The sequence below is a fragment of the Petromyzon marinus genome, chromosome 21 (genome assembly GCF_048934315.1).
Source record: "Petromyzon marinus isolate PM22_M1 ecotype Great Lakes invasive population chromosome 21, UKy_Petmar_22M1.pri1.0, whole genome shotgun sequence".
NCBI lineage: Eukaryota > Metazoa > Chordata > Hyperoartia > Petromyzontiformes > Petromyzontidae > Petromyzon > Petromyzon marinus.
In genome coordinates, this window is record NC_133687.1 from 13904580 (window position 1) to 13928035 (window position 23456).

Below are 23456 nucleotides of genomic sequence, written 5' to 3' on the forward strand. Positions count from 1 at the left end.
TCAAAGATCCGTGCATCCCCTGTCTGGCCTACACGGGCTGGCTTGGGACACGTGCTAAACACATAGAACATACATCTCAGAAAGGCAAAACACCCCCCCCCCCCCGTATAGCCTTAACAGGCTGTTGGGGCAAGTGCTGTTAGCGAGCACCTATTAAGGTCGGCACGGCACACGAAGGGGTTGGGTGGCCAGCACCACGCCCGGACACCTTTGTCTCCCCAGTGCTGATATTGTTGACGCACAACCAGTTCAGCGATTCGCCACTGATGTTAGCCGCGAGCGGCAATCGAACGCGGGTCAGGGGGTTCACGGAGAAGTGGGCCAACCGTTGCGCCACCGCTCCGCCTTGAGTTTACACACACACCGCCACATCTCCAGATTAACAACTCTGCAAAGTGACCTTGTTTAAGGGGGATTGGGGGGGGGCACGACGCAGTCAATGCTAAACAAACTTTAGACGAATGTTAAACATAACTGAGTAATGTCGCGATCCGCTGTTGCCCATCGTGAATTCCGCTCTGGCTCTCGCGTCCCCGTATTACACGCACCACGTGCACACGCACCACGTGCACACGCACCACGTTCACATGGCCCACGTTCGCACGGCCCACGTGTACACGCACCACGTTCACACGGCTCACGTATACACACCACGTACGCGTGGCCCACGTGCGCACGGCACCACGTGTACACGGCCCACGTGTACACGCACCACGTGTACACGGCCCACGTGTACACGCACCACGTGCGCACGCACCACGTGTACACGCACCACGTGCGCATGCCCCACGTGTACACGCACCACGTGCGCATGCCCCACGTGTACACGCACCACGTGCGCACGGCCCACGTGTACACGCCCACGTGCGCACGCACCACGTGCCGCCGTGCGCACAACGAAAGGCCGCGCCACTGCAGTGCAGGCCACGTTGCCGCAGCAACATTCTTCGGCTAAATATAATAACGCGGCAGCGGCGGCAGCCAGAGCTTGACAAACATTTATTTACAAGAGGGGCTCTGAAGCCTTCATTCGCGGGGCGAGGGGGGGTCCACATACAATCCCTCCACTCAAGGGGGTGCGGGTGGGGGGTTTACTGCAGTCCATGGATGACCGTCGCTGGGATGGGGGGTGGAGAGAGGCGCTGTCAATCCTTCCCGGAGTAAACCGGGCGTGGCCCACGGCTCACGGCGCGACCGCGGTATTTATATTCCGGCTTTTCACCCACGCGTCCTTGCGCCCCGCGCCACGATCACGAGATTAGAGCCCCTCCTGGGCGACTCCAATCAACTCAAGTGCCGCCACTGCGGGTCAACCCAGGCGGGGAGGGCGGTGCGGGGGAGAGGGAGGGAGGTAATCTCCTGATGAAGAGATTAGCGATGGGGAACACGACAGCCAGCAGAGACAGAATGTTCACATCTGCACCTGCCCACCTGCCTGGCCGCATGCCCACCCGACTCGCCTTATTCGCCTCCCCACCTGCCCGGCCGTCTGGCCGTCTGCCCAACCGCCGCGGTGGCTAGGAGATGTTAACTCCCTCGCCTGGTATACAGGACGTCGTGGGCTCGATCCGCTAACCTGACGCCTGCTGCTGTGTATTTGGAGTTGGCACGTCTCTCTCACCGACCCCGTGGTCGCGTGGATTTTTGTCCGGGTCCTCCGAACCCCGCCCCCCGCCCCTGTAGAATTAACATCACGCGTACTTAGCTAATATACATTTCCACGTGATAAGCCACTTCGGTGAGCTCGTATTTGTGGTCTGGTCGCTTATGAAAATGAGCTGTATAGCTCAGTGGGTCCTGCCGAGTAAAACAAAAGTTTAGTTTAACTTTGCCACCTCCACGCCCGGCCATTCACGAAATCGCCGTCAATCAACACACGTGAATTATTCTGTTAAACTCGTGTCAGAAAATTTCCCCATAGCCGACGTTTGGTGCAATGGCCCTTCTTCGCAGCAGAGGCACCAGAGGCTGAATGCAGGAAACACCACCACCACACGATAACAATAATGCTCCGACTACACCATGAGCGCCTCGTGTAAAGAGAGTATTCACAGGTGGAGTACGAAAAATTGAAATATTAAGATTTAGCAATGAGTGGATATTCAATAACACATTCAAAATATTTGTTGTATGCATTTGTAAAAGGTAAACATCATCATCAGCCATGGTCAATCCACTGCTGGATGAAGGCCTCCCCCCCGAAGCCACCGCCGTGACCTTCCACAATCAGTGCGATGTTAATAATCCACCCGATGACACAAACCGATGTCACTGGTCCCAACTCCTCAATCCATCTCTTCCTCTCGGACGCGTTCCGTGGCCGCTGACCCCCCACACTCACTCCCTCCACGCTGGCTAGATCGGCTTGTAAGAAGGGCTGTGGGGGGGCACCCACACTTGAGCCCACCACAGGCACACCTACCGATGGACTCTTGAACTCTGCTGTGCCCATGCGTTCCGTTGTGTGGACACAATACGGGGGGGGGGGGGGGGTGGCTTTCACCCGCCGCGCGAGGATAATCGAACTGAATCGGTGACCTCTGGATTGGATTTAGTTTTCATCGATTCATCTTTAGCGACTTTCTTACTCCGTTTTTCTCTGCTTTTGCATTCCTATCGGTTTTTTCGTATCGATTGTTTGTTGTAACTTGCTGACCCCGTCCCATACGGGACCATCCGTGAAGTCTAAGAGGAAGATTCTGATCCTGGAAAGGCAACCGGTTACCGCAAACCATTAATGAGCACGACAGCGGTGCCAAGCAGCAGCAGCAGCCTCGTGCGTTGCGTACTCACTTTTATTTCTTTATTTAGCTCGCTTCAAAATTCAAGAAACGAGGTCGGACAAACGAGAGATAGAGAGAGGGAAAACCCGGCAGTAAACAGTAAAACTGTACAGGGGAGGGAGAGTAGTTGTGGGGGGGGGGGGGGAACTCGCGACAAAATAATTACGGCGGCGTTTCAAACCAAGAACGAACCCCGGGCGAACGCGACAAAGCAGTCGTGCCGGTGACGGAACTTCCAAAAGTCGTTTCGGATGCGCGCTCACAGCAAGCAGCAGCGCGCAGACGCTGGCGCCGCGACGCGCTGATAATTGATGAACCAGGGAGGAGAAACATTTCCGCGATTCACAAAACACACAACGCCGCCGCATTGCGGGGGGGGGGGAGTTTTCACGATGCACGGAGCTCATCTCGTGAAAGACCAAAATCCCGAGTGATTGGGGCTGCGGGTGCCGCGCCGATTAGCGGACTGCGATCCCCGCCCCGCTGAGCAGTCCACAGCCGATTTGTGGCAAATCCGCGTGCGGACTGCGGTGTCTCGTTTTAGCGGCTCCCCGGGAGACGGGAGCCCGGTCAGTGTCTTACTGACGCCAACTGGTTAGACGAGTCACTGCACCCTCGCACGTGTTATGCATCGCGTTTATTGTTGTTACATTTGAATCGCAGTTCCTACGGTCACTGGCGCATCGTGTTTTTTATAGCTTTATTTTGGCGATTTCCAAAACGTTTTAGTTTAGCCATATTTGTGTGTTGTAGTACAGAGTTGGACTGATAACTTTAATCTAAATTGTCTTGTGGTTGTTGTTGTTGTTTGACTTGCATCCCACTGGGATGTTTGCACACAGCGTTGATATACGGTGCTTTTTTGTGGAAGACCTTGCTGTTTTTCCCTGAATTTTTCTGTTTGCGCGTAGTCACTTTAAGATGTTTTCTTGTTCATGTTTTTGTTTGTTGCGGTTGCACCCGATTCAAGAGCCGCATGGCTCACAGGGCTACTCCTAATAAATGAACTGAACCGACTACCTGAGGAGACTTCCCATGGCAGGGTGACCCCGCCACTTGACATGAAGCGGCAAGGGACTTCCGATTTTGGTTTTCGTTTCGTTACTTTCATAGAGGTCTGAAATATAAAAGCGACTGACATCGTCAAGAGTGAATGATGGGGGCAGCCTTTGTAGCTAACCCCCCCACCCCCCACGGTGGCCTGATGTTAACTACCTCGCCTGGTATACAGGAGGTCGCGGGTTCTATCCAGACCCGGACGCGTGCTGTGTGCTGTATATTTGGAGTTTGCGGCCTCTCTCTCTCCCCGTGGTGGCGTGGATTTTTATCCGGGTCCTACCCCTCCACATTTAGAATGAACGTGCGTTAGAGTATATGGCTGCTGTTCAGAAACAATAATCCACATCATTAGCCACTTCATAGAGCTACCATTTGTGGACAATTCGCTTCTGAAAATGAGCTCAGTGGGCCTTACCTGGCAAAATAAAAAAGCCTAACAGTTTGCTGCACACCGAACACACAAGGTAATTGGTATCCAGTGATTCCACGGACGACGAATCTGTGGCGCCCATCTCGCTCGCCCACCGCGGTCCCTCCACACCCACCTAGCGCTCCGCTCTGCGTCTCGACGTATAAATAATAATACGCCATCGGCCGATCTGCCTTTCCAGATCAATAATATGTTCCAGCAGCATTCATCATCACGACGCATGGGCAGATAGCCCGAAGGTGTCCCCACTGCACATTTAATCAATTGTTTCCACTTTCCTCTGTCTTGTGCCAGTAGGCTCAAGCATGCGCACATCATCCTGGCATCAATCTCTCATGTTGCCATCAAGCCATTCTGTGACGAGGTCTTCCTCTCTGTCCGGTTCCTTCACATATTTCCCCGAGCAACAACAACGACGTTTTTCAATGTTCCTGTTGTTCTCCATCCTACTGCATGTGTCCAGCAACGTTATCAGGAACATCACCACACCTGTTACGCAAAGGCTGGTGAAATATAATGCTGCCGGAGTGGGTGTGGGGGGTCGCCAGATGTTATTTCGTCGATGCAAGGCGCAAGCCTCGCGACTGTTAGAGGCCTTGTCGAGACGGGCCACAGGCGCCCGTCTCTCTTATGTTTGGTTTGTTTTAAAAAAAATATTCTAAATAAACAGTCGAAGCTTTTAAAGTGACCAACATTGCGACTCCAAACAAAAGGAGAATATTTGTGTTTAGTTTGTCGTCCTCGTTCCCACTGCGCCGTCCACCGCACCTGCGATGAGCACGGTTTGGCTATGCAATGGTATGGTGCGAAAAAAGTTCAACGTACACACATACGTACGAAGTAAGCGAATTCACTTTCGTGGGAAATGAAATGTACGCCAGACATAAATTGCACGTGGACTTAAAAAAAATACTCTAAAGACACCTCCAGGGCCTTTCCGACTTCACCGGCGATTTGCGGCAAATCCGCGGCCTCCATCTCGCTATCAGACGTCGCTACATGCTGGGCGCAGCGTGACAGCCGGTACACTAACTACAGCTACGTCGCTACACGCAGGGTGCGCTGTGACAGCCGGTACACGACAGCTACATCGCTACACGCAGGGTGCGTCCTGACAGCCGCTACACTAACAACAGCTACGTTGCTGCATCGAGGGAAAGGATCTCGGCGCACGCCGGACAATAATCGAAGAGCAACCGAGGCACTGGGTGTGGGCAAGCAGCGACTCACGGGCCCCGATCGGTAGCCGTTGGCACTTTGCAGCGATTTCACAGCTCAAACGGACGCCCCGTGTCACGGGGTGAACGCTGCCCTGGCAATTCAGCTGGCAGGTCGCGCGACCCCCACGGCCCTCTGCTCAGCACGCAGCGGTTACATTCAACGTCCCTTTGGCAGAATTACGAGAATGGGCAAAACCGATGCGCACCGACACGCATTATGTACAAGCACGCACGCCACACACACACACATCCAATGTATTTACAATACTGACCCACCCCCCTCCCTCCCGCCGCTGCCACCTCCAGATGTGGGTAAAGGAATGGCGTCTGTGGGCCTACTCTTGGCCCTGCACATATTTGTACAATCGTAGGCCAGGTTTTCGACCAATAACAGCGCTTTTAGGCTTCAGTTGGTGAACTATGTCAAGATTTAACTATGGAAGGTCATGAATTTGTTATTTAGTCTTTCACGGATACGGGGTCAGGATTTCAGGTTATGTTTGAGGTTATAGGTTAAGGGTGAGTCTGGAATCACGGTTTAGGTTGAACGTTTTGAGTTGTCATGTACACGTTTGGTTCAGCTGTTTGGGGCTAAGGGGGTTTACTGGTTAGTATTGGGGTTGAAGGTTAGGGCTCAAGGTTTGGGCTCATGGTTAGGAGTTTGGGGTCAACGTCAGGAGTGCCCAAGGACCACTTCTCTCATCCCGCATCTGGGGTCAGACAGTACTCGGCCATTTACACAACTTCATGCTTGTGAAATACGCAATACACTGGCAGCTTTCTGCCACCATCAAAGTATGGAAATAAGAATAGGTTTTACCCTTTCTGGCAATAAAACAGGAGGTGTTAATGTTCAAACACCAAATAGAAACATTTTGCAAAGCAGCAAGCCTGAATTTTGCTACAAGTAATGTGTGGTTAACGGTAATGGTCGAGATGGTGGTGATGGTTGTGGTGGTGACGTTAGCGGTAATGATTGTGGTGGCGATAATTGTGGTGGTGATGGTCGAGATGGTGGTGATGGTTGTGGTGGTTGTGATGATAGCGACAGTGACGATTTTGGTGATGGTTGTGGTGGTGATGATAGCGGAGGTGATGAAAGCGGCGGTGATGACTATGGCGGTGATGATGATGCACAATCGGAATAAAATCCGGAAAACACTTAAAAAAACACAACTCGTCTCGAAATCAGTTGGCATTAAGTTCACAAACTTCACAACAAGCCCCCCCCTCCCCCCTATTCCACTGCCCCGGACATGGCGAGCAACCAATCACATCCGATCGACAATTCTGCGAGTCAGCTGGCGTTTCGCTACGCGCGCTGCTCCGAGCACGCGGAGCGAAACGTCGGACATCGTTCCCCGGAAGACGATGACGATGGCAGCGGCGCGGTAACAAGCCGAGAACGCGCCGGACAGCGGCGCAGCGGTAAGAAGACGAGAGATTGTTTGGGGAGTGTGACACACTCTGCCGTTGGGTCGACAAGGGGCAATGGTTGGGTAACCGGCGGCCCGCGGGCCCCACAATGCGGCCCGTGGAGCATCAGTAGTTGACGTTGCCTGGTCTTCGCACCTCAAGAGGCTCACGCAGCAATGTTAACATCACCAAAACCAGAAACAGGAAGACTTTCTTCACAATACCGGCAAAATCGCCCGATGAAGCCTGTCACCACCGGCGAAACGTCACAGTACTCGAACTGTAAATGCTGTGGGCTTACTCTTGCCAGGCGCGGAGCCAGGATTGAATTTGGGGGGGCTGACTTCAATATTCTGAGATATCCAGTGTTTATGTTTTCCAATGGGCGCCACAAATGTATAAAACAAATTTTATTGGATTTGAACGCGGAGTTTATTAATAGGTCGGAGCAGTCGATGTGGCTAATAAGTTCGATAAGTTCGAAAGGCTGCCGCTCAAGCAGCCTGCAGGGCAGCACAAGGTGGCAGCACACAAGGTGGCAGCCTGCAGGGCAGCACGAGGTGGCAGCACAAGGTGGCAGCACACAAGGTGGCAGCACACAAGGTGGCAGCACAAGGTGGCAGCCTGCAGGGCAGCACAAGGTGGCAGCACAAGGTGGCAGCACAAGGTGGCAGCACACAAGGTGGCAGCACACAAGGTGGCAGCCTGCAGGGCAGCACACAAGGTGGTAGCCTGCAGGGCAGCACAAGGTGGCAGCACAAGGTGACAGCCTGCAGGGCAGCACGAGGTGGCAGCCTGCAGAATTTTGCAGCAGCCGGATATTGGTTATCCCGATTACCAACTTTCCCAAAATTTCAGGGGGGGCTAAGCCCCCCCCAGCTCCCCCTGTGTCTCCGCCCCTGACTCTTGCCAACGCACACACACCGGTGCATGACGAAATCGTAACTAATTGGCATGTTTTGTTCACGTGAACAAAACCTTACTAAAATTGGCCGTGTCGGGCGGTGGTGGGTTAAACGACGCGTTGATATTTACGAGATCTAAGCCCAAAAAACATGGCCTGGTCTAAGTGTGTCTACGGCGATGCGTGGGGTCACGGTGAGCGCACCGAGCACGGTGTCAAGCTTGGGGCCTACCCAAGTTGACGGAGGGGTCGCTCACGTGGCCCCACCGCCCACCCCCGCCCACCCCCGCCCACCCCCGCCCACCGCCCACCCCCGCCCACCGCCCACCCCCGCCCACCGCCCACCCCCGCCCACCCCCGCCCACCGACTTGTCTGGCTTGCCCATCACCGGTCTAGGGAATGCGGTCCGTCCTCCTCTAACGCTCCGTGTTTTTTTCATAACGCGAATTTGGATACAATGCTATAAAGGCATTGGGGAACATGTTTTTGTTTAAAATGCGGATGCGAATTGGATATAACGCGACCGAGTGGGATAAGCGGGCGTGCGGTCTGCCTCGGCGTAGCATCGCACAAGGCATTGGGGATACTGCTGGATGCTACCCACGTGCCTCGGTGTTTGTTCAGCCTGCGGACGCACATCACGTTTAATCGCGGACTGTGCTTTACCCTACATTATATATGAGGACGCGATTTTTCCCTAACGCGATGTTCTTCAGGAATGCAACTACAACGTTGTTACAGAACAGACTGTATACGCAACCTTTCGCAGTCATGTGACCTCCTCCTGCAAGCTGATTGGAGGCTGCCATCCCATTTGGCCAGTAGGGGGAAGTAACTGTTTTCATTGGAGCGCTACACACAGTGCAAGCACAACACCACCCCTCCCTGTGAGCGCAAGGGTAGAAGAGGTGATCTTCCGCTCCCTCAAAGCAGCACTCGAAACCCCCTTCATCACACTTAATGATTCAAGCTGACCGTGGCGATTCGCAGGAATCTTGGACACAAGGAAATCGGTGGCCAGACAAGGAAATCGGTGGCCAGCCAAGGCACTTTCCACAAAACGCACTGGAACACAGCAAGAGACAAAAGCTCTCCCCGTGGAGCCTCCACTCAGCGTTGGGGCGAGTGCTGTTAGCGAGCACCCGTCAATACGACCGGGGCAAGCCCCACAGCCGGCCACCAAAGTTTCCGCCCAGCGCAGATGTTTGCAAACTGCACCAGGTACTCATTTAAAGCTAAAGTCAACCTAGAGGAGGCACAGCAGAGGTTCAGATACCGCTTTGCCACCCGTGTTAGCCGTGGTCAGGAATCGAACCAAGGTGTCCGGGATCGTAGTGCAGTCACGCACAGGGCTCGAAAGACACACACGGACCGAGATCTCACAAAGACATGACAAAGACCCCCCCCCCCCCCCCCCCCCGTAAAGCCTTAACAGGCTGTTGGGCAAGTGCCGTTAGCGAGCACCCTATCAAGGCCGGCACGGCACACGAGTGGGTGAGTGGCAAGCACCACGCACGGCCGCCCTTGCCTCCTCAGTGTTGACGTTCACACACCGCACCAGGTATGCATTTAAGGCCGAGCCGACCATAGGGGAGGCCAGCCCAAGACCGGCTCAAATATTCGCCACCGTTGTTGGCCGCGGCCGGGCACTCGGAACTCGGGTTCGCCGCTTTCGTAGCGCGGCGCGCTAACCGCTCCGCCGCCGCTCCTTCACGGAATCACCGGCCCCCCCCCCCCTCCCCCCACCACCTCCCCTCCCCCCACCCACCGCTGGCGCTACCCGGCCCCGAGGCGCACGGCGCCCATGAAGGTGGCGCGCGGGTGGGAGGTGATGTGCGTGCGCGGGTAGAGCGCCGTCAGCGCCAGCCGGTCGCCGGCGCGCAGGGCTCGCACGCACGCCGCGTGGCACGTGCCGAACCCCCCCCCGCCTCCCGAGCCCCCCCCCGAGCCTCCAAGGCCGACGCCGGCGCTAAGCGAGCACTGCAGGAATTCCTCGCGCCCGTTCAGCACCAGCACGTGGCCCGTTACGTCTGAGAAGTTCCGGTAGAACACCTGGTGGGGGGTGGGGGGGGGGGGGGGGTGAGAGGGTGAGGGAGGAAAGGGGGACAAGGGGGGGGGGGAGGTTGAGGGGGGCAAGGCTTTGCCGCTTGCTTTAATGCTTCAGCAACTAAAACAAAATAAACTAGTTTTATTTTACCAGGTAAGGCCCACTGAGCTATGCACTTCATTTTCAGAAATTACATGGCCACAAATGATAACTCAATGAAGTGGCTTATCACGTGGAAATGTATAGCAGCCAAATACTCTAAACGCGTGATGTTCATTCTAAATGTGGGGGAAAAACCGGGGGACCTGGAGAAAAATCCACGCGACCACAGGGAGAGAGAGAAATATGAAAACTCCAAATATACAACAGGCGTCAGGGTCTGGATCGAACCCACGACCTCCTGTAAAACCAGACGAGACATCAAGTTTCAACCGTGCCAATGCCATGCTGTGGTCCAGCCGAGGGAAGCCCCAGCGACAGCTGTCCTTATGCAGCCACAAGGTGTACACAGATCCGGCCTGCGAGCGGCACATGGCCTAGCAGAAGAGGGGGCCAAGATGTTAACTACCTCGCCTGGTATACAGGTAGTTGTGGGTGCGATCTCGATCCTGACGATGCCTGTATATATTTGGAGTTTGCATGTCTCTTTATCCGTGGTTGCATGGATTTTCCTCCGGGTGCTCTGGTTTTTTTTCATCCACATTTCGAATGAAACATGCGTTCAAGAGTATTTGGTTGCTGTAAATGTCTACACGGTAAGCCACTTCGTTTCAGAAATAAAAGCTATATAGCTCAGCGGCCCTTACCTAGTAAAATAAAAAAAAGTTTTTGTTCATAGTTTAAGCCCTGCGGGGTTTTTTTCCGAGTTGATGTGGAGATGCGAGTACCTGGCTGTATATGAAGTAGAGGCCGGGCATGAGCACCTCGAGTTCGCCGGAGCGGAGAAGGCGAAACGCGCCGGGTGAGAGGAGGAGGCGCTCCCTGTCCCAGTCCGAGAGCACACCCCCTTTAAGATCTCACGCACACCACGGCACACACACTCACGTTAGCACCATACACACACAGCGTGGCACGCACACACTCACAGTATCGAACGCACACACACTCACGTCAGTGCTACACACACTCATGTAGCACCACACACACACAAAGACAAAGATCCCACGTAAAGCCTTAACAGACTGTTGGGGCAAGTGCTGTTTGCGAGCACCTATGCAATCCGGCACGGCACACGGGGGGGGGTGGGTGAGTGGCCAGCACCACGCCCGGCCGCCTTTGTCTCCCCAGTGGCGATGTTTACACACCGCACCGGGTACTCGTGAGGCCGAGAAGACCTAGAGGAGCTCCAGGACCGGTACAGATAATCGTCACTGGCGTTGGCCGTGAGTGGGAATTGAACTCGGGTCGCTGCGTTTGTAGCGCAGCGTAGCGCTAACCGCTACGCCGGGGGGGGGCGTACGCTGCCGCTCCCACGGTACACGCACGCCCTTACGTTTGGGTCCCACCTCGCTGACCGTGCCATGAGGCACACGTGCGGTCACCCCACTCGTTACTTACCCTTCTCCACGCTGACGATGGCATCAATGCCGGGCACATGGGCCACCTTTACGACGTCCTGAGAGAGAGGGGGGAGGGGGCCACAGTCTCTCTCACCTCCTCGACCACCAACACCACCACCACGTCACCTGCTCAATCACCACCACCACGTCACCTCCTCAATCACCACCACCACCACCACCATGTCACCTCCTCGACCACCACCACCACCACCACCACCACGTCACCTCCTCAATCACAACCACCACCACGTCACCTCCTCAATCACCACCACCACGTCACCTCCTCAATCACAACCACCACCACCACCACGTCACCTCCTCGACCACCACCACCCCCACAAAGATGACAGAAATGTAAACTAGGAAGACGACAATCGTATTGTGGAATGCCCGCAGCTAGAACACGTGGGGCATTGTGAGACGTCAGTGACCATAACAAAAAGGAATTCTGGGAGAAAAAAACTAAACCAGGACACGGAATTCGCGGGAAGAGAGCCACAACGAGACAAACAACATTCAGATTCCTCATCGCGGTGGAAGATCCAACAACACAAGGGGGGGGGGGTAAAAGACACAAAGGGGGGGGGGGGGTAAAAGACACAAAGGGGGGGGGGGTAAAAGACACAAAGGGGGGGGGGGGGGTAAAAGACACAAAGGGGGGGGGGGGTAAAAGACACAAGGGGGGGGGGGGAAGACACAAAGGGGGGGGGGGTAAAAGACACAAGGGGGGGGGGGGGTAAAAGACACAAAGGGGGGGGGTGTAAAAGACACAAAGGGGGGGGGTAAAAGACACAAAGGGGGGGGGGAGTAAAAGACACAAAGGGGGGGGGTAAAAGACACAAAGGGGGGGGGGGTAAAAGACACAAAGGGGGGGGGGTAAAAGACACAAAGGGGGGGGGGGTAAAAGACACAAAGGGGGGGGGGGGTAAAAGACACAAAGGGAGGGGGGTAAAAGACACAAAGGGGGGGTAAAAGACACAAAGGGGGGGGGTAAAAGACACAAAGGGGGGGGGGGGTAAAAGACACAAAGGGGGGGGTAAAAGACACAAAGGGGGGGTGTAAAAGACACAAAGGGGGGGTGTAAAAGACACAAAGGGGGGGGGGTAAAAGACACAAAGGGGGGGGGGGGGTAAAAGACACAAAGGGGGGGTAAAAGACACAAAGGGGGGGGTGTAAAAGACACAAAGGGGGGTAAAAGACACAAAGGGGGGGGGTAAAAGACACAAAGGGGGGGTAAAAGACACAAAGGGGGGGTAAAAGACACAAAGGGGGGGGTAAAAGACACAAAGGGGGGGGGGTGTAACAGACACAAAGGGGGGTGGTGTAAAAGGCCGTGTACTCACATCGCACGATCCGGGCGAACCTGCGGACACAAAGGCGGCACCACAACGTCAGGAGACACACGACGCGGGAAGCAGCAGCAGCAGCAGCAGCACGCCGAGCGACGGCCCGGCCCCCGCCTGTGCGGCTGTGAGGATGGGCCGAGGTCACGTGACGGTTTTGACGAGATGAGCGAGGTGTCGCGACGCCTCGCAACACCTCGCTCATCTCGTCAAGGAGCACTGAACGTCACGTGAACTCCGCTCATCCTCACAGCCGCGGCTTCTGGCTAACCATCTGAACAAAGACGCGGTCACTGCGTCGCGTGATTTCAGATGCGCGTCTGCGGCCGTCTGGAATGCACTTCCTTTCGATATTAGGAAGCCATTGGAGCTAAGCACTTAAATCTAGATTAAAAACCCAGTTCTTTAGAACTGGGTTTTGTGTTTAGTTTGTTGTCCTTCCCCCGCACCTCCGATTAACACGGTTGGCCACGTACGGTGCGAAAGAAGTTCAACGCACACGCACAGTACATACGAGGCAGTGGAGTGACTAGGTAAGCGACCGTCACCATCAGTCCCTGGGCTATCGTTGGCCTTCTCCGGGCAACGCGAGGTCCCTCCACGGAATGATGCGCGGCCCGGACGCTCCGGGGTCCCATCGGATTTGGGGAGGTCAAGCAGGGGTCAAGCCCGCAGAGAGCTTGGGATTAGTTGTTCGTCCTGGGCTTGCTGCGGGGGGATGCACGGTGGGCAACTCTCGGCTGGCCAGAAGTGGTAAAGTTACGGGAAATTCACCCCGGCACGACCTACACGACCCGCACGGCATGGGGAGGGGGGGGGGGGCCCCTGTCTCTCTGTTCAACGTCTTGAGATGCGATAACGTTTAAACTCCACTGTGCAAATCCCCATTGTACAAACCTGCACAGAGACCCAGACTCACACAGATACCAGACTTCGAGTAATCCATAGACCGATGAAGAGACCCCATAGACTCGTACGGAGAATGAAAGGTTGAGACCCACAGACTCGTACAGAGATCCATCGACTCACACAGGGACCCATATATTATAATATCTGTTGACCGCCTCCACAAATGTAACACGCCCACTGTTTCTGTGAAGCCTGTTAAGATGTGGCCGAGTTTCGATGCCGCTGTACGATGCGGTGTGCATACAGCGCATAGATGTTAAACTTCTTTTGCAACGTTCGCAGCCAACAGTGCTAACTCGCCACTGACCTGCCCCTACTGGACATCTGTGAACAAAACAAAAAAAGCTTCACAGCTCATCAGATTCCTCCAGTCTAAATAAAAGATTCCGATTCTGAGATGCCGAATAACTGCACACTGCAGCGTAAACTGCAACTTCTCCATCGCTGCTCATGGCTCATGGCACGTGTTGGGGCGGGGGGAGGGGACACAGATCCGGGCCCAGGAATGGAACCGGGGTCCATCCCTTGGGCCATCACAGCCCAGAGGGAAGCGGTCATGAAAACGCAGCAGCAGCAGTGGCAACAGCAGCAGCAGCAGCGGCAACAGCAGTGGCAGCAACAGCAGCAGCAGTGGCAACAGAAGCAGCAGTAGCAACAGCAGCAGTGGCAGCAGCAGCAACAGCGGCAGCAGCAGCAGCAACAGCAGCAGCAATGGCAACAGCAGCAGTGGCAGTAGCAACAGCAGCAGTGGCAGCAGCAACAGCAGCAGCAGTGGCAACAGCAGCAGTGGCAGTAGCAGTGGCAGCAGCAACAGCAGCAGCAGTGGCAACAGCAGCAGTGGCAGTAGCAACAGCAGCAGTGGCAGCAGCAACAGCGGCAGCAGCAGCAGTGGCAGCAGCAGCAGCCTCACCTGCTGGGCCGGGAGGTCCTGGGACCCCGTCTTTCCCGTCCCTTCCCGGGGGTCCGGGGGGCCCTAGACGGGAAGACAAAGGAGACGCACACTCAGTCACACTCTCGGAGGCGCACCCCCAGAGACACACGCAAAAAGACTAAGACCCCCCCCCCACCCCCCCATATATCCTTGACCGACTGTTGGGGCACGTGTTGTTAGCGTGCACACACTCACACACACATGCTTTCACACGCACATATACGATCGCAGACACACAGACGTAGATCAACACACACTCACATTACAAAGACATATGCACCATAGACGCACACTCTCCACAGTCACCAACATCCACTGAATCAGCATTCTTTAGGAAAAAAGAATATGTTCAACAGTAAAACACTGCGAAACTAAAAAAAAAAGTCGTGTAAAACACAACCACACATGACTTCCGAGTGACAGTAACTGGGCCTTGGGGAAAGTCGGGACAGCACGCACGTACGTTGAACTTCTTTCGCACCGTACGTAGCCAGCCAACCGCGTTAAATCAGAGCGGAGTGAGACTCGACTCCCGCGGACCAAGCCCACCCCCCCCACTCTCCGTGTTTCCTCATTGCTCAGATAACTCGAGCAATCCTCACCCTCAGTTTTTCCGAAGCGCTATTATTTATTCAATTACGTTTTGCTCGCTCGGGCAAAGCTCCGTCGCCGGAGTGCCCAGCATCTTATTTTCAGGAGGGTCGTGCCAAAGCCTTCACAGCAGAGGGGTGGCCGTTGCTGCCGTGCGGAATACCCAATTTAACGGAGTAATTTCGCAGGTGAGCCCTGCAGCGTTGATGTTGTGTAGGCCAATACCGGTGAAACAATCTAAGGGGGAGAACATGCACGCTCCACGCAGACTAGGTGGAGAACATGCACGCTCCGCGCAGACCATCAGGGGGAGAACATGCACGCTCCACACAGACTAGGGGAGAACATCCACGCTCCACGCAGACCAGGGGGAGAACATCCACACTCCACACAGACCAGGGTGAGAACATCCACACTCCACACAGACCAGGGTGAGAACATGCACGCTCCACACAGACTAGGAGGAGAACCTGCACGCTCCACACAGACTAGGAGGAGAACATGCACGCTCCACACAGACTAGGGGAGAACATGCACGCTCCACACAGACTAGGGGAGAACATGCACGCTCCACACAGACCAGGGTGAGAACATGCACGCTCCACACAGACTAGGGGAGAACATGCACGCTCCACACAGACCAGGGGGAGAACATCCACGCTCCACACAGACTAGGGGGAGAACATGCACGCTCCACACAGACCAGGGTGAGAACATGCACGCTCCACACAGACTAGGGGAGAACATGCACGCTCCACACAGACTAGGGGAGAACATGCACGCTCCACACAGACCAGGGCGAGAACATGCACGCTCCACACAGACTAGGGGAGAACATGCACGCTCCACACAGACTAGGGGAGAACATGCACGCTCCACACAGACTAGGGGAGAACATGCACGCTCCACACAGACCAGGGTGAGAACATGCACGCTCCACACAGACTAGGGGAGAACATGCACGCTCCACACAGACCAGGGGGAGAACATCCACGCTCCACACAGACTAGGGGGAGAACATGCACGCTCCACACAGACCAGGGTGAGAACATGCACGCTCCACACAGACTAGGGGAGAACATGCACGCTCCACACAGACTAGGGGAGAACATGCACGCTCCACACAGACCAGGGCGAGAACATGCACGCTCCACACAGACTAGGGGAGAACATGCACGCTCCACACAGACTAGGGGAGAACATGCACGCTCCACACAGACCAGGGTGAGAACATGCACGCTCCACACAGACCATCAGGGGGAGACTAGGCATCCGAGTCGGGAATCGAATCAAGGCATTTTTTTTACTGTGAGGCACGAGTGTGACCACTTAGTTTGGCAAAATTATCGCTCTGGAAATCAAAAATATCGACTTGGACATTTACAGTCATATTCAGCCCAGGTGGGGAAGTGCTACCCTCGCCTGGAAGTGGGTACCATGGTGGCCAAGATGTTAACTACCTCACCTGGTATACAGGAGGATGCGAGTTCGATCACGACCCTGACACCTGCTGTACATTTGGAATTTTCAAGTTCTCCCCGTGGTCACGTGGATTTTTCTCCGAGTCCTCTGGTTTTTCACATTTAGAGTATTTGGCAGCAACACATTTCCACGTGATAAGCCACTTCGTTGAACTATCATTTGTGATAGGCAGGTCGCATCTGAAAAAACAGCTATATAGCTCAGTGGGTCTTACCTGGTAAAATAAAAATAGTAGTCGTATGTATGTTGAACTTCTTTCGCACCGTACGCAGCCAACCGTGCTAATGGGAGGTGTCAACTGGGGAGGTCACTTGAAGAAGGGACCTCAGCGGTAGCTCTGCAGTAACCGCTTCTGCGGGGGGGGGTGGGGGCGTTCCCTAGCGCGGAGGGTCGCCATTTGCTCTGTGAAGGGTTTCCGAATATATGCTTCATGGCGACGTGACAACCATCGCAAAAGTCACCGGTGTGGCCGCAGTGTGACAACCGTCACCTCTGGGCGATGCCGACAGCACAACTGGTAAGAAACCGGAAGAAATACCAGCAATGCGTAAACAGACAGAAAGAGAGAGCGGGAGAGAAAATCAATGGGGGCCCTGAAAATGCAGAATTGTGGGAGTAATTGAGAAGCCGTTGTGTTTGTAACTGAACTGGCGAGCGTGCGCAAAGCCCGACGTGAAACTTGGCGTCTTGTCAAGAGTCGAGGGTTAATTTTAGCCGTTATGCAAAGAGAGGAGCTCACTAAATTAACAGGCGCTAATGCACACTTAGTGGGGAATGTGTGAAATCCTACCCGCGCGTGCGAGTGTGCTCACACTCGCACGCGCAGTGTACGCACGCACAGTGTACACACGCTACACACTCACATGCACATGCACACGCGCACAATGTACACGTTGCGCACAACGTGCACACACGCAGACACTCATTACACACACGACACTTGCAGCATAAACTCACACACACATACACCATGCACACACGCAGACGCACATTCGCTCACACAGACCACTTACACACACGTAGATACCCACAATGCACACGACCCTTGCAGCATAAACTCACACACACATACACCATGCACACACGCAGACACACATTCGCTCACACAGACCACTTACACACACGTAGATACCCACAATGCACACGACCCTTGCAGCATGAACTCACACACACACCATGCACACATGCACCATGCACACACACACACTCGCTCAGACCACTCACACACACAGACACAAAGTTACACTACATGCAAAGATACACCACACATAGACAGACCACACACACACCTCTCGCACACAAGACACACAAAACACACATTTCACTCATACATACCGCACACGAGCACGTACGTGACCAATTCACCCCCAATGCCCTCATCACATCTCTAAAAACTGAGCAGGCTGCAGCCTGGTTCGTGCTCGGGTGGGAGGCTGCCAGGCAATGCCAGGCGTTGTGCGCTTGGGCCGTGTGAGACGAACAGGAAACGATGGCGGTGCAGCAATGGGCTATCTGTGCGGACGCTTTGAGCGTGCGACTCCCTCGTATGCCTGGCGGGCCGTCTCTGGGTTCTCCGGTTTCCTCCCACGTGGCTCCAAACTCCCATTCATGGAATCAGTCAAACATCCCAAAAGCATCTCTAGGCTCAGTGGAGGCTTTCCAAGGAAAATAGATGGAATGATTATTATTACTACCGCTACATACAAACACACAACACAGGGATGGACACACACACACATTACAATAACACACGAAAACACACACAAACAACATGTAAACCAAGACAAAGGTGATCGATCCCTTGAGACCACGTGAAGCGTTGAAGGCTCGCTTCTGATAAGAGGCCACGCAACAGACCCAGGTGTTACGGGTTGACTTTAGGTGTCTGCCGCATGCACCACCTGTGCTGCCCACTGTGCCAAGCGGCTGCGTTTTGCCCGCCCGGTGTTCCGCTCGTTTGTTGCGGGCATAGCACCTCCGCCCTCCATAGCCATGGGAGGGCGACGGTCTCCGATATTCCTTCTTCCACTGGCACCATCCGAGCCAAGCCAGCACGGGGTCCTCATGGTACGGGTCGTTTTTTTCCACTGGCTATTTGCCGTGCTGAGCCGGAAACCGAAACCGCGATACGCTGGCATCGCAAGATATTCTAATTTGGCTCCGGGCTAAGCAGGGCCAGTGCACCGTGCGTGACGCGAGTCGGTAACACCGCAAGGACTAAAGCGTCACCTCGTCGTCACCTACACGCGTCTCAGTCACGCGTTGCGTGCGACTTCAGTGGCACGGCTCGGCATCTGAAGCGGAAAAAAACAACTTGGTGCCTTCTTAGCTCGGTTGTTGAGTGGAATAGAGGTGCAATTGGCCAGAGGCATACACAAAGACAAATTGACACATACCACAAACACGAATATAAATATCCCCCATATAGCCATAACAGACTGCAGGGGCAAGTGGTGTTAGTGAATAACACCTGCGAAGGTGATCACGGTTACACAAGAGGATGGGTGGCCAGCATCACGCCAGACTGCCTTTGTCTCCCCAGTGGCGATGTTTACACATCGCACCAGGTACTCATTTGAGGCTGAGTCGACCTAGGGGAGGCCCAGGACCAGTTCAGATAATCGTTACAGTTGTTGGCCAGGAGCGGGTATGGAACTCGGGTCACTGGGTTCGTAAGCGCAGCGCGCTAACCGCTACACTACAGCGGTTAGCGCGCTGCACACACAGGGACACACACACACCCACCTTTCTTTCTCCTATCGCGGGGCCTCTCCCTCCGTCGGCCCGGTTCCTCCCTCCTCTCCCTCATGCCCACCGCCGCCTCCTCCTCCTCCCACAGAGGTTGCTGTCGCATGCACAAAGGTCAGACATTAAAGGGCGCCATTGCTACGGAGGCACAACTGCCCGACCAGTTCCACACGGGGCAAGGGTTGCGTAACTTTATGGCAGGGCAGCGGTGCCACGTTTATAGCTGCGGGTCAGACGTGCCGAGACGTAGGGCCCGCTCGCAAATCCCGTGAGCGTAACAGATTTTCATCCGTGCATTGTTATGTGCCTGACACAAAGACCTTATATCGTCGGTCATGATCAATCCACTGCTGAATGAAGGCCTCCCCAAGACACCGACACATCTCACGTTCTTGCAAAGTGATAATCCACCCTGCATCTGTAATAGGAACTGATTTAATCACTCCATCTCCCAGGAAGTCGCCCTCTTGGATGTGTCCCCGTGATGGACTTGGCCTAGCCAGGGAAATGTGGAATTCCCGCCATTGGCTCAAGGTCAGCAATGATAATGAGCACCATGCCAAAGCTAGCAAACTTTTTTCGTGTATACTTACCCAGGACTTTACCGAATAGAACCAAAGAGTATGGATCCTTGCAGTCACAAAAGCTTTAAATCTAGAATTACCCAGGAAGACCCTCGCTCAGTCTCAAGATTATTTTTCAGGAGGGTTTCTGCTGCATTGGGGTGTCTGTACAATTCCATTGACAAGTCTTCTGCATTTTAACACTAAACTGCTATGGTGACAACTCCTCAAAGTGTGTGTGTGTATATATTTACGTATAGTATTCCCTCGTTATTCATCAGGGATACGTTCCGGAGACGCTCGTGAATAGTAAATTTCGTGGATGATATTGGCCTACGAATATTGTATGCGCAATGTCTGCAGATGCTTATAAAGGTTCAAGAAGTTCTATCTTTCTCGTCTCTTTATCTCATCACTTTCTCACATCACATGCTCTCTCATCACTTTCTTTCTCTCTCTCGATGCAGTTGTGTAGAGTCCCCGATGTGATATGCGATAGCCAAAATCGCAGATAGCAAGTGCCATGAATAACGAGGAAATACTGTACTGTGTATATACATTCAACAGTTTCTCCAATTTAATCTCCATTGTTCTTCTATCGGCGCCATAAAACGAAGAGCGGGCTCTGAATTCCCATTCTAGATTTGACGCTTTCGTGACTGCAAGGATCCATACTCTTTGGTTCTATTCGGTAAAGTCACGTAGGTAAAAAATAAAATAACAAAAATCACGACGTTTCGGCCACAACACAAGTGGCCTTCATCATGTAGCTGTGCGCCGCTGTCAGAGCGGACTGCAGAAGCAGACCGCGGCGATCAGAGCTTTGAGCCAACATTGGCACTCCATTGGAACTGATAGGCCAACGTTGGGCTAACGTTGTTTATTGGGGAGACCCTGGCTTCATATTCGGGTTTCAGCCACCTGTAATAAAATTGAGTTTTTAAGTGTAGCGAGTTGATAAGTCTTACGCCCAGTCACCAACGAATGCACAAAAAATACATCATTTACATTTGATTTTGCACTTAATTGGTGACGAGGTGTTAACTCCCTCGCCTGGTATGCAGGTTGTAGATTTGATTCCAACCCTGACGTCTCTCCCTGTGGTCGTGTGGATTTTTCTCCGGGTTCGCTGGTTTTTCCCCGCCACCTCCACATTTAGCATCAACACGCGTTTGGAGTATTCGGCTGCTATAACTTTCCACGTGATGAGCCACTTCACCGCGCTATCATTTGTGGCCAGGTCGCTTCTGAAAAAATAGCTAAATAGCTCAGTGAGCGTTACCTGGTAAAAATAAAAATAGTTTAGTTTGGCAAAATAAAAAGTTTCATGTGATCGGCAGGGTTGTGAAGCAGTCTCACATTAAAAAGTCGCTGGCTTCGATTACCGACTCCGCTGCCGTTCTGTGTGGAGTTCGTATGTTCCCTCTCCCCCTGTTCTGCATGGGTTTTCTCCAGGTTCTCCGGCTTTATCCCATAGCCGACTGAAATTCGCCAAACATCACAATGCTGAAAACGAACCGCAAATAACTCAAATGGCATTACACAGCAACAATATCGCGATATGAAAGCTTAGCTAAAACAGCCACGAGACTGGGCCTTCCTAGGTATACTAGCGTAAGATTAACATTCCAGCTCTTCAGTTTAAAATCAATCCGATTTGACTGTCACGCAACGAACATCTCTATAGCAGGGCGTGTATTAACATGCTGCACCCTAGTGGGGATAAGAGGTCAGTTGAAAGAATCTCGGATGTCGTTCTGTGATATCTTCTTCCGTGGGCCGCTCTGGGGTGATGCACTTTTCTCCAAATAAAGAATACATTTGGAAAAGTCAAGAGCAAAGCATTGCAGATATTCGTCACCGATCCTGGATCTGAGCGAGAATCGAATTCGGGTCACCCGGGTTTATAGCGCAGTGCACTAACAACTGCGCCACGGCTCCCCCACGTGTTCACACACACATATATACAACACGAGACAAAGACCCCCCCAACCCCCCGTATAGCCTTAGTAGACTGTTGGGTTAAAGTGTTTTTATCGAGCACCTATGAAGGTTGGACACAGCACAGGAGGGGGTGGGTGACAAGCACCACACCCGTTCGCCTTTGTCTCCCTAGTTGCGACGTTTTACACATCGCACCAGGGACTCAAATAAGGCCGAGTCAATCTAGTCGAGGCCCAGGACTGGTTCAGATCATTCGTCACCGGCGTTGGCCCTTGAGCGGGGAACGAACTTAGGTGGCCGGGTTTGCAGCGTAGCGCGCTAACCGCTGCGCCACCGCTCCCAAACACGTGCCCACAAACGTAAACACACACGTGCACGTTTTGCTCGTGTCGACTCAAAGGTCAACAAACACAACAGCAGCAAAGATCCCCGGAATAGCCTTCACAGACTTTTATGAACACACACACGAACGCGCGTACACGCGCGCACACACACACACGTGCCAACCACACACACCACATTACGCTACACCCCACCTGCACCCAGCCTCCTCCTTCACGCTCCGCCACAGCCACGCAGCGCCTCTCCAGCGCCTCCAGGCGGAGCCTCACGTCCACGTACGCGACCAGGAGCAGCAGCAGCAGCAACAGCAGCAGAAGTAGCGGCAACCCCGGGAGTCCCGCGCCGAACCCTCTCCTCCTTCCCTCGTCGCCGGGGCTCGGCGCACCTTCCCCGCCGCGGACTCTAGGCGAGCTGCGTGGTCCCGACTCGGGCCTACCCACGGCGAGGTGGTCCGCGGGGTCTACAGCCATTGGGAACGCGCGGACGGGCTAATGCATCGCAGAGGAGGGCGGTTTTGATTGGGGCTTTCTCGCCTTCGCCCGCGCTTGACTGGCGAATGTTTAAAGTTTCTTGTCCGAACTTTACGCGATCCACCCCGGGAGGAGCTTTCGGGCTCCGCTCTCCGCGCTCTTGGTGCGAGGGGGCGGAGCTAAGGCACAGACCCCGCCCCCCCAAGACTTAGACCCCGCCCCTCAAGGCGTAGACCCCGCCCCCTGGCGTGCCCCCGCCCACCCAGGCGACAGAACCCAACCAAATTTTGATTTAAAGCTTTCGTGACTGCAGTAATTCATATTCTTAGTTTTTTCGGTAAAGTCACGTTGAAGAGAAACAACAAAATAACAAAATATATATAAAACAATAAAAAAAATAAAAAATTCTCACGACGTTTCGTGAGAATTTTTTATTGTTTTATATATATTTTGTTATTTTGTTGTTTCTCTTCAACGTGACTTTACCGAAAAAACTAAGAATAAGAACCCAACCAGTTATTTAATGGCTTAACATAGGCGACGTTTCGGGCAATGGCCCTTCTTTATAGCACATTGATGAGAGAGACCAGAGAGATAGAATGATGTACGTAATTATTGATGATAAATACGATTGGTTATTTATTTTTTTATAATGTGCTGTGAAATCAACGAACATGTTTTGTATGTATATGGATGTTTTTGGGAGAATTACGG

General features: G+C 53.7%; 1 protein-coding gene across 2 annotated transcripts; it reads right to left on the minus strand.

Moving 5' to 3' along the window:
* Window positions 1-9556: 9556 nt before the first annotated feature.
* LOC116944591 (uncharacterized) lies at window positions 9557-22950 on the minus strand. 2 transcript variants are annotated; one of them, XM_032958293.2, is made up of 7 exons: window positions 22467-22950; window positions 19421-19520; window positions 14582-14644; window positions 12763-12782; window positions 11418-11475; window positions 10748-10866; window positions 9557-9865 (listed from the first exon to the last, which is right to left on the minus strand). In XM_032958293.2, the coding sequence occupies exons 1-7, from the start codon at window positions 22740-22742 to the stop codon at window positions 9590-9592; spliced, it is 912 nt and encodes a 303-aa protein (XP_032814184.2). In that variant the 5' UTR covers window positions 22743-22950; the 3' UTR covers window positions 9557-9589. The 2 variants fall into 2 exon arrangements, with proteins under 2 accessions (XP_032814184.2, XP_032814183.2); XM_032958292.2 differs by having other exon boundaries at window positions 10748-10875.
* Window positions 22951-23456: the final 506 nt, after the last annotated feature.